Source organism: Heteronotia binoei, chromosome 6 (genome assembly GCF_032191835.1).
Source record: "Heteronotia binoei isolate CCM8104 ecotype False Entrance Well chromosome 6, APGP_CSIRO_Hbin_v1, whole genome shotgun sequence".
NCBI classification, from domain to species: domain Eukaryota; kingdom Metazoa; phylum Chordata; class Lepidosauria; order Squamata; family Gekkonidae; genus Heteronotia; species Heteronotia binoei.
Window position 1 is genome coordinate 60,155,272 of NC_083228.1, and position 12,094 is coordinate 60,167,365.

At 43.0% G+C, this 12,094-nt stretch overlaps 1 protein-coding gene across 3 annotated transcripts in view; it reads left to right on the top strand.

Moving 5' to 3' along the window:
• Positions 1-3,101: 3,101 nt before the first annotated feature.
• The window catches only part of SHTN1 (shootin 1), a 172,347-nt gene continuing 163,354 nt past the window's right edge, over positions 3,102-12,094 (top strand). For all 3 annotated transcript variants that reach the window (XM_060241557.1, XM_060241555.1, XM_060241558.1), the window contains exon 1: positions 3,102-3,321. In XM_060241557.1, coding sequence (XP_060097540.1) covers positions 3,264-3,321 — 58 coding nt within the window. In that variant the 5' untranslated portion in view covers positions 3,102-3,263. The remainder of the gene's footprint in view (positions 3,322-12,094) is intronic.

Consider the following 12,094-nt stretch of genomic DNA (forward strand, 5'->3'; position numbering starts at 1 on the left):
TACCCAGTGGTATGCAGTTATTCAGGGGGCTATCCTCTCCTCAATGTTATTGAAAATCTTTATGCACCCCTTTATCTAGCTGGTGTGGGATTATGGGCTGGGGTGTCACCAGTCCTCTGAGGACACCCAGCTCTATTGATGAACCAGGGACCAGAGACTGCCCCAGAACATCTGGCCAGGGGTTTGGAGGCCGGATGGTTAAAACACAGCATAAAGTTGCTAAGTAGTGAGTTCAGCCAGCATAGTGATTCAGCATCTTTATTAATTTACCACATCCTACTTACAAGCACTCAGAACATGCAGCAATATATCCAGTTGGAGCCCCCATGCAGCAGAAAACACCCTGTGATTGCACCCTTTTTGAATCCTTCATTAGATTATGCATAGTCATTGGCAGATCCTAGGATTCCCTGATACTGCCTCCCAATTGGCCAGTTAGAATTATGCAGCCAATTGGAATACAGATCTTTGAATCCTCTCAGTCTACTGTGTTGCGCTTCAAGCTCAAGACAAAACAAAAGTAAAATACTGTGGCTAGGCTAGTGTGGGGCAAGGATGGGTTACCAGCTTCCCTCTCCTGACGGAGTGCTGTTAACAGCTGGGATATCCATAAAGAGTTTGGGAGTGATCCTAGATGCCTCGCTTTCAATGGAGGCCCAGGTCACAAAGGTGGTTCAACTGGTGGTTTATCATCTTTGCCAGGTTAAATGTGATGAATGGAGGAGAATGACTACGTTAGGTCCAAGGAAATAAAAAAATAAACATATTCCTCTTTGATCCTGGCTCTGTAATACTTTCCTGAGAGTAAATACTAGTACATTTGCTGAAACTTAGGAATCGGCTATATGAAGATTGCAATTAAAAACTATTTTATTTGAGCCTATCAAATAGATGAGACTAGGCTGTAAATCTTTCTCTGTTTCCTAGAAACTATGGTTGTTTTAAAAAAAACAGCTTCTGGTGAAAGTTTTTTTTTTGTATGTAGCTTGTGTGTCTTTGGAAATGCTGCAGAATATTTCAGCCAATGAATTTTGATGGAGTACATTAGCAACAGATGGATAAAATGTGGGACAGAAAAATCTTAATCGTAATTGGTCATTATCCACCTTTTTATCATCTGACAAAGGAAAGATGGGGAAGCCTGACAACATTAATTAAATGTGAGGGGTTCTTATAAGAGATTTAACTGCAAAGACACCTAATAAGTCAGTGACCAAAATATTTGTTACACTGTTTCTGACATGGGAGAAAAGCATCAATGAAAACCTTCTATGTTTATGCTGTGTAGGAGTAGACATTGGAACAATAAATCATTACTAAAAGAAACTATTTTTCTTCCAAATTGAACAAGGCATAGCTTTTCCCTGATACTTCTGAACCCCTGACTCGTTACCAATTTTTTTGAAAGAGGAGGGTATTACTATTAAGAAGTAACTCATACACAGTCATTAAAAACTTCCCTGAGGGAAAAAATGTGTGATGGTTGCTTAGCTCCATATTTAAAACTGCTTGTAGATTCAATCCCAGGCCTATAATGTTTATGAATGAAGAGTGATAGGCACCATGCTGCTATGCATTGATTCTTCAGTAGACCGTGTTGCTTAAACATTATCAATCCACTCTCTCTCCTGTGCTCAAGATCAATAAATCACATAACATGGTAAAATGTGTACAAATGACTTTCACTGTTGAATTTATATGAAGTCTGCCTTTTACTGCTCTCTCTGTACATTTTGTAGAAATTGCATTACTATCCATAATCAAGAAGACACAGCTGCAGGGTTATAGATTCCAGCGTCCATATATGCCATTTAATTGGGCTAGCCAATGTGATGAATGGAGAGCTGGATTTGGATCTCTGTCCAGTTTCCATTTTTTGCCAAGGGCTCATTCTATGCAGCACCCTGGGCAAGTCTCTCCTTTTATATGTATGTGTGCACATTTGTGTTAATATACATATAGAGGTGTGTTAATATACATATAGAGGTTTGCTGTGAATGCAAATAAGATTATTAAAACACATTTAAAATTACTGCTGTATAAATTATTAGCCATTAGGTGTTTATCTCCCGAAAATTCAGCTTTGATCAATCCTGATAAAATGAAATTTAATAAGCAGAGCTAGAAAAACAATCCCTGGTAACTGGCGCCTTATAGTAAAAACAATTTTTTTTATGATTACTAGTAGTTTTAAATATTTATTTTCCAGACTAGCTAGGAGGTATTGTGATTGGTGCTTTAATATCCACTGTTATGCTGTTATTAAAGAAGTGTCCCTTTCTTTGCAAATGCAAATGCCCTAAAACATCTTAAACCCTGACAGAAAACGATCCCCAGGGCTTTTTTTTCCCGAGCAGGAACACACAGGAACGCAGTTCTGGCTGGCTTGGTGTCAGGGGGTGTGACCTAATATGCAAATGATTCCAGCTAGGCTTTTCTACAAAAAATGCCTGTGAAACAATGGTGACATCAGGGGGTGTGGCCTAGTATGCAAATGAGTTTCTGCTGGGCCTTTTCTACCCCAAAAGCCCTGGCTACACCAGTTGACACAACTGCACTGTGGCTGAGTTAGGGGAGATTTTCTTTTCGATAAACATATGCAGGACTAGCCTGTACATCCTAAACCTGAACATTTTCGGTGTAACAAAGTACCTGTTTCCCACTACAGGATGCGGTTAGATGGAGAGTCTGTACTTGATAGTAGGATGACCTGCCTGTTTATAGAGATCTGAGTCCAGGAAGAAGCTCAGCGTTAGCACCTTACTTGAGAACAAAAACTTATATGTGAGGAAATGGAATCTTAGCACGCAAGACTCGAGTTTCAAAGGACTTGTTTCCAATATATCGTAGCAATGCTCGCAATTAACATTGCTTCTTCCTTGAAACCCTCCGCTGCTTTTTCCCTCCATGCCCTGGCTTGCGGTTCTCTCCCTCCCTACAATTCCTCCCATCTGCTCTGCTTCACGCCAGCAGCGAGCGTCTTTCCAGCAGCCCGGGCGCCAAGCAAGGCAAAAGCCTCCCCAGCATTACTTCTACTAAGGCGCACCTGCCTCTCTCCGCACATGCTCAGTCGACGCGTCCCAAGGAGGCCGGGCATGTGCAGAAAGCAGCATAACGCCTGCTGGGGGAATCTGCCCTGGCGGACGCCGAGTCCTCACACCTCCCCCTCCAGGTGAAACGGGCGCCTGCCTGACGTGACGCCATCAGAGGTCCTGTTTCCGGGTGGCGGTCCTGGGGCTGAGGCGCGGTGGCGTGGAGGCGTCATGAACAGCTCCGAAGAGCAGCAGCAGTTGGAGCGTCTCAGCAGCCTGAAAGATCAAGGTAAGAAATCAGAAGCAGTCGTCGCCGCCGCCGCCCTTCAGCAGTGCAAGTCTGGCAAGCGCCCGGCAGCGGAGAAGAAGCGAACCCGCGTGTACGGCTGGGAGCGGCTGCTGCTTGGCTCTCTCTTATTCGGAAGCCATTCAGTCCCAAGCAGACAGACAAAAGCATCGCACCAACTTGGAACTGCAGTTTGCCTTCCTGATGCAAACAGCCCTCCGCTAGGAACGGGGCTGGGGGTGCTGAAAGCCGAAGGGGGGGTGGGGGGGTGGGGTGGTAAACTATGAATGTCAAGACGCAGCCAGACGCCGGTGACACAATGTCTGGGGGTGTGGAGGGCACTGAGGCGTGGCCGGCTGTGGAGCTGATCTAAAGGGCCCTTGAGGAAATGTTTATAACAACCAAAGGGCTTGATCGCCGAGGCCTGGATCTTCTCCGTGCCTTGTTCCTTATTGCTTAAGACCCAGAAAGATCCCTGGCTTTCTCCCTCCACCCATACTGTAGGGAAATGTGTGGAATTCCCCCTTCCTTTGACCGACAAACCAGGAAATTAGACCGTTTTAATGATTTAATCAAGTTTCACCAGTCCTCCCATCAGCCACAATAGTATCAGTTGCTGCACCAGCGAGGTCAGCAGCTGGCACCAGAATAACAGAGCCCAGCCAATTTGTGGATTTCAGTGGCTGGGAGGATGAAACAGGGAGCATGTGCATGGATTTACCAAGCTTTCCCTCTCCTGCTTGCCTACAAAGGAGGCTTGTCTCTGTTGTGTGAAACAAATAAGCCTTCAGAGTGGAACCCAAGTAAATGTTTCCAAGAAAATAATTTAAGGGAAACACCCCTTGAACTTAGATACTTTGTCCAAACGGACAAAATAATTTGAAAAAGGAATATTCAACTAGTCAAGGAGCCAATTGGTTCTCAAATCTGGAGCTAACTGTTGTACACAATGTAAATAAAGGGATATGAGAGATTTTCAGCACCCCTGGCTCTACCACCTCTTCTGCTAGGCCTGTATGGACAACCAGATGAATGTTTAGTTACTCTAGTAGCTGGTTTCTGGACCAGGCCCCTGGTTTACTTCAAAATGTGTTACTGCGTAGGGCAGTGAGGAGGAGTCATTGGGAGAACACCAGACAAAACAACAAAGTGTTCACCTGTTTGCAGAAGACAGCAACAGAAGGGGACAGACAAATCTCCATGAGGGTAGAGTTCCATGCTTTTGATGCCGTGACCAAGAAGGCCCTGCTTTCAAGTTGCCTCTAGTCTTAACCTCAAAAAGCAAGGTTACTCACAACAAGATGACAGTTGTGGTTGGGTAGGTTTGTACAAGAGTAGGCAGTCTTGAAAATATTGCTGGCCATATAGTTCTTTTGAGACCATATAGGTTTTTAATGGTCAGTACTAGCACCTTGAATTGTGTGTGGAAACAAATGGGACCTATATAGATGGGCCAAGACTGAGTGATGTGATCGCTACAACCAACTCCAGTCAACCAACTGCTTGAACTGTTTACGAGAGGAGAGGGGTATAACTCAACAGAAATAAATAAACATCCTGACTGCAGCATTCTGTAGCATTGACAGTCTCCAAACACTCCTCAAGGGCAGCTTTACACAGAGTGCATTGCAGTAATCTTGTCTAGATGTTACCAGGGCATGCATCATGGTAGCCAGATATCTTCTGTTCAGGAAAGGCTGCAGCTGGCTAAGTCAAAGTTGGCCCAAGTCCCTCATTGTCACTGCCATCACCTGCATATTCAGCAGTATGGGTTAAGTTCAGCAGTATGGGTTAAGTTTCAGTTTAATATATCCATGTGTTATTATCAATAACTGATATAATCAATTTGGGCCTGTGGCAAATAATGCGTTGGAGATCTTGTCACTGACACATTGTATGAGAACTGGACTCTGGTGTACTTGAGTGAAACTGTGGCAGAGATTGGAAGGTTTAGAAAACTAAATGGGAAAAAATATTAAAACAAAACACCTTTAATGTATTTTCTTTCCTCAAGGTTCTATGGGAAGGGTGGGCTAAAATCAAATCAAATAAATAAAGGTCTGTAATGGATAAATTGACATTTTGGGGGCAGGGATTCTTCCATACATATTCCCTCGTTCAGAATAATGAGTGGGATATATTTTTAAGCAGTGTTTTAAAGTAATATTTTTTCAGCTGATTTACATTGCTTAGATCCACCTATTTCTGGGCACAATTCAAAGCACTGGTTCTTATCCTTATGTCCTTATCCAAATTTCCTGATGATCCCGTAGAAGTCCTAAACTGCTGTCTAGCTGCTGTGGTTGAATGGCTATGAGTAAGCAAACTGAAACTGAACCTGGAAGGACAGAAGTAATGCTGGCTGGGAAAAGCAGTGTCCTTATAGGACATTTGACTCCCCACTGTCAGTGAGGTTAAGCTGACCCTTGCTCACACAGATAAGAGTCTCAGCATTGTACTGGACCCAACATTATTGTCAGAGAAGTAAGTTAATGCAGTTGCAAAAAATTCCAATTCAGCCTAGCTCAAAAAATGTCCCCTTACCTTGAGAAGGCTGATCGGGCAACATGGATACATGTCATGGTAACATCAAGACAGGACTACTGCAGTACACTGTACATTGGTCTCCCCTCAAAATCAGTTTGGAAACTTCAGTTGGTGCAGAATGCTGCAGCTCAGTTATTGGGAGCTAGATGGAGCTTTTATTTTACTCCCATTCTACAATCACTCCACTGGTTGCCCCTCAGTTACTGGGCTCAATTTAAACTGCTGACTGTTACATACAAAGCCCTTCATGGCCCTTGACCTTCGTATCTGCAAGACCTCCTCTCCCCCTATGCCAGAGGTGTCAAACTCATTTATTCTGAGGATTGGAACTGACATAAATATCACTTTGTTGGGCTTGGGCCATGCATGCCATAAAATGTAATGTGAGTAACCTGAGATATAAACTTTATAAAGGTGATTTCAGATGCCAAATGGCAATAGCGGGTGAATGACAATAGCAGGCTGGATTGGATTAGGCGTGATATGCAGAGGGGCAGTGGGTATGGAGATACCAGCATTGGTAATGAGACAGGAAACCTGGGTCTCAGTTCTGTCCAGGAGGATGCAAAGAATAAATGGACATTAGAAATCTGACATTAGAAATCACCACATTCAGTTGGTGCCCTAAGAGCAGCAGTGCTTTTTCAAAGGAATTTCAAAGGGAGGTTAGAAAGAGAGGTTGCTGAACTGCAATTGACAACGAAGTTCAAGACAAGGCATCATCCTGAACTGTTTTCCTATCCCATTACCAGTGTGTGTTATTTTCATTTGGTATCTGAAATCACTCTACTCTCTAAGAACCAATCCAAGTGTTCTAGTTCCTCCAGGGTCTTTTTGAAAGAAAATGAATCCAAATAGGAACAGAAAAATCCATTTAAAACAAACTTTTCAGAACAAGCCAAAATAATTTTCTCATTGTATATTGTGCTTGTCAGAAGAATCCACCTATCCACCCATTCATCTTCCTCCAAAGTAGTGTGCTTGTGCACAAAAAGCTTATACCTGGAACAAAACATTGTTGGTCTTACAGCTGCTATTTCAACTTTGTTTTCACTCTTTCTTCCCCCTCCTTTTCTCCCCGAAAGAGAAGGAAGCCCCAGAGAAGGAAGCAGGAATGCTCTGTGTGTGTGTGTGTGAGAGAGAGAGGCTTGTCTTTGTATCTCTCCCACACCAAGCATACAGCAACCACAGAGCTCTATCTTTGTGTGTGTGTGAGAGAGAGGTTGGGGGGAGGAGGGAGGTAAGATTCAGGAAACAGGACGCAGAGAGCCACTGTGGAAGCTGGGGAAAAAGCAAGTAGGAGCAAGTAGGGGAGGGACGGTGGCTCAGTGGCAGAGCATCTGCTTGGGAAGCAGAAGGTCCCAGGTTCAATCCCTGGCATCTCCAAAAAAGGGTCCAGGCAAATAGGTGTGAAAAACCTCAGCTTGAGACCCTGGAGAGCCGCTGCCAGTCTGAGAAGACAATACTGACTTTGATGGACCAAGGGTCTGATTCAGTAGAAGGCAGCTTCATATGTTCATATGTTCATATGAGCAGCCCTGGAAAAGCAAGCAGGAAAAGGAAGTTGCTTGGGGGACGGATTTGAGCCTTGTGCGGGAGTATGGATATGTTCCACAGGCCACATGTTTGACCCTTGCCCTATGCTATGCCGGAACAGTTCCACTCATTTGAACAGGGTCTTCTTCATGCGTCAACCTGCAAATGGCAAAACCAACAACTGCCCATATGCATGCCTTCTCTGTTGTGGCCCCCATAAGATTGCCAAGTTCCTCTGCCACTGCGATGGGGGACTTGTTCTTCTTGCATGCAGTGTGATGACATCATCTTGCCAGGGACATCATGTTAGGGATACTCTAGGATGCACACTAAAAACTCTATGGTACCATAGAGTGTTTAGTGTGAATTCTAGAGCGTCCCCGGCATGATGACATCACTTCTGGGTGACGTTATCATGTCAGGGACAGTGCACGCCAACGGGGCTCTTTGGGTGTGGGGATTCCCTCAGTGACTTCATCCCTGCTGTCAGGTTGGAACTCTCCAGGGTGGGAGCTTGGCAGTCCTAGGTCCTTACTTTGTGAAATGGCCTACTTGCTGATATTGTGGAGACTTTCACTCTCCTGGCTTTTTGCAAACTATGCAAAATTCAAGAGGGTTTTTCTATGGAGACAATAGAGAGCACTGCATAAAAGGCATCATAAAGTTACTTGGATAAATTATTGAGAACCGCAGTCTGTAGTATTGTGTATAGTTTGCTGTGGGGTGGATCCTATTGTGTAATTTTGTATCATTTAATATGTCATATTAACACTTATGCCTTGCTTGACTTCTGTTTTTAAACTTCTGATTGTTCTGCATCCCAGATCCTGTTTATTGAATGTTTCATCTTGTTGATTGTATTGACTCCTTCTGTGTAGTCTACCTTGAGTCCAAGCAGCTTACAACATTCTCTTCTCCTCCATTTTATCCTCACAACAACACTGTGAGGTAGATTAACCTGAGGGTAGCAAGCCCAATGTCACCAAGCAAGCTTCCATAGTAGAGGGGAGATTTGAACCTGGGTCTCCCAAATCTTAGTTTGACACTCTTAACTGCTACACTACACTGACATTCAGCTTAACCTCCTTTGCTCTCCCTGGCAGCCTCTCCTTGGGAAAAGTCTGGCCAAGCTGCAAAAGTTCTGGCCAAATTGGCAAATTGTGTGAAGGCTTTCACTGGGCCAAGACGAGTTCTATAATATCATGTTGTAGCCACCACCCCACCAGGTGGAAATGGGCTGTTTAGTATGGTGGCCTAGTATGGCGTATATTTGTCATTGGTTTGTCATTCTCATTCATAGTATTTTGGGGTTATTTGGGAGCCATGGGACAGATTAACCTGAGGGTGACAAGCCCAGTGTCACCAAGCAAGCTTCCATAGTAGAAGGGATAATTGATTTAAATCTGTGGTTTAAAAAGGTTCTAATATAATCTGAAAGGCTAGGAAACCTCTGGACAAAGCAAAAACTTTTGAAGTCTAAAGTAGACTGGCAATTATTGGCATTCTTTCTTCTCTGACAAAATATTTTTCCATATTTCTGTATCTCAATATTTGGATTTGTGTTAAATTGGTCCTGAACATCTACAGTTTGCTTTCCGCTCACTGCAAAATAATCCCTTTTTCTTGTTGCATGAAATCTCTTTTCTCCTCCTGGAATTATGAGCAGAAAAAGTTGTCACTGTTATCGGGAAAAGTTATTTACCAAGGCATAATGGTTTACCTCAGAGGTGGCTAATGATAAATAGTGCCAAACACTTTCAGACTGGTAAATAAACATTTCTTTGGCCTCTTTTGTAGGTTGTATTTAGTGATATGATGGGGAAATGTGATGTAGGCCATAGTCCTCAATTAATTCCCAAATCAGTTTGTGTTACTGTTATGAGGAAAGTAGCACTGGGCTGAGTGTGGATTTTAGTGCCTGCATCTGCTGCCCAACCTGTCATAGATGCACTTGCAGCATTCTGGGCAGAAAAGATGGTTCAAAAGTGGTGAGACCCATGAATTACTTATGGTTGTCATTTATAGTGTGACAGGCCTGTTTTGCCAACTAATGTTTTAAGGTTTATTGTATTTATATCTCGCCCTCCCCGCTGAATCATAGAATCATAGAGTGGAAGGGACCTCTAGGGTCATCTAGTCCAACCCCCTGCACAATGCAGGAAACTCACAAACACCTCCCCCCTAAATTCACAGGATCTTCATTGCTGTCAGATGGCCATCTAGCCTCTGTTTAAAAACCTCCAAGGAAGGAGAATCCACCACCTCCCAAGGAAGCCTGTTCCACTAAGGAATCGCACTAAAAGTCAGGAAGTTCTTCCTAATGTTGAGCTGGAAACTCTTTGATTTAATTTCAACTCATTGGTTCTGGCCCTACCTTCCGGGGCCACAAAAAATAATTCCACACCATCCTCTATATGACAGCCTTTCAAGTACTTGAAGATGGTGATCATATCAGCTCTCAGCCATCTCCTTTCCAGGCTAAACATCCCCAGCTCCTTCAACCTTTCCTCATAGGACGTGGTCTCCAGATCCCTCACCATCTTCGTCGCCCTCCTGTGGACTTGTTCTAGCTTGTCTATATCCTTCTTAATATGTGGTGCCCAAAACTGAACACAATACTCCAGGTGAGGTCTTACCAGAGCAGAGTAAAGCGATACCATCACATCACGTGATCTGGACACTATACTTCTGTTGATACAGCCCAAAATTGCATTTGCCTTTTTAGCCCCCACATTACACTGTTGACACATGTTCATCGTATGATCCACTAAAACCCCGAGATCCTTTTCGCACATACTACTGCTAAGACAAGTCTCCCCCATCCTATAACCATGCATTGGATTTTTCCTACCTAAATGCAGAACTTTACATTTATCCCTGTTAAAATTCATTTTATTGATTTTAGCTCAGTTTTCCAGCCTGTCAAGCTCATCCTGTATCCTGTTTCTGTCTTCTTCTGTGTTTGCAACCCTTCCTAATTTAGTATCATCAGCAAATTTAATAAGCATTCCCTCTATTCCTTTATCCAAATCATTGATAAAGATGTTGAACAAAAGAGGTCCCAGGACAGATCCTTGAGTCACTCCACTTGTCACTCCTCTCCAAGAGGATGAGGAACCATTCACAAGCACTCTTTGGGTATGATCTGTCAGCCAGTTATAATCCACCTAACGGTAACAGGATCCAAACCACATTTTACCAACTTGTCAACAAGGATAGTATGTGGAACCTTATCAAAAGCCTTACTGAAATCAAGATAAACGATGTCTACAGCATTCCCCTAATCCAGCAAGGTAGTCACTTTCTAAAAAAAAAGATATCAGGTTACTCTGACATGACTTGTTCTTGAGAAAACCATGCTGGCTCTTAGTAATCACATCCATTCTTTCGAAATGTTCCAGGACTGACTGTTTGATGATTTGTTTTAAAACTTTTCCAGATATAGACGTCAAGCTGATGGGTCGGTAGTTACCCGGATCCTCTTTTTTCTCCTTCTTGAAGATGGGGACAACATTCACCCACCTCCAATCTTCTTTAGGCTTTTCCCATTTTTTTCTTCTCATAGGAATCTTCTGCAATTGCGTTTTCAGTATTTTGCTTTTAAGAAACTCCCACCCCTCCTGAACCCCCTTCCTCCTAAGTATTTCTGACCATGGGATTTTACCCAGCATAGTTCTAAGTTTATCAAAGTTTGCCTTTCTGAAGTTCAACCTATAAGTCTGACTACGTATAGCTTTTCCCTTCCCTAAGACTGTAAATTCCAAAATCACATGGTCACTACTGCCCAGAGTGCCCACTATTTCCACTTCTTCAATCAATTCTTCCTTGTTGGTGAGAATCAAATCCAACATAGCAGATTCCCTTGTTTCTTTCTTCACTTTCTGGAAAAGAAAGTTGTCAGCAAGACAAGTCAGAAATCTATTTGACTTTTCATTTTTAGCAGAGTTGGACTTCCAACAGATGTCCGGGTGATTGAAATCTCCCATTATCACTGTATCCCTTCTCTTGGAGACTTTGCAATCTGCTGTAGAAGTATCTCATCCAAGTCCTCTGACTGACTTGGTGGTCTATAGCAGACTCCCACAGTAATATCACTGTTATTGCTTACTCCTTTTATTTTTACCCAAAGACTCTCAACTGAGCTGCCATGCTCAGATTCACATATTTCCTCACAAAGATATACCTCCTTCACATATACTGCTATGCCTCCACCCTTTCTCATTTGCCTGTCCCTTTTAAATAAGTTGTACCCCTGAATCCTAATATTCCAGTTGTGAGTGTCATCCCACCAAGTTTCAGTAAGGCCTATTATGTCACAGTCTCCTTCTTTTATTAGGACTTCCAGTTCCTCCTGTTTGTTTCCCATACTCTGTGCATTAGTGTAGAGACGTCGGAATCCACATTTTATGCATCCCGAGGGTTTAGTTTCGGTACAAGCCTGCAAGTTAACATTACCTAGCGTATGCACCACTCTTTGCAAATCTTTAATGTTCTTATCCCCAGTTTCTGGCATCATACGAGACTTTGAATGATTGTCTCACTCCCCCATACAATTTAGTTTAAAGCATGCTCAGGGTGGCTCACAACCAGTAAAATCAAAACAATTCACTCACATTACTTACATCATAAATTAAAATTAACAATTAAACAGTTAAAACAGTCTGGTACTAATATAATTTGATATTGTTTCATT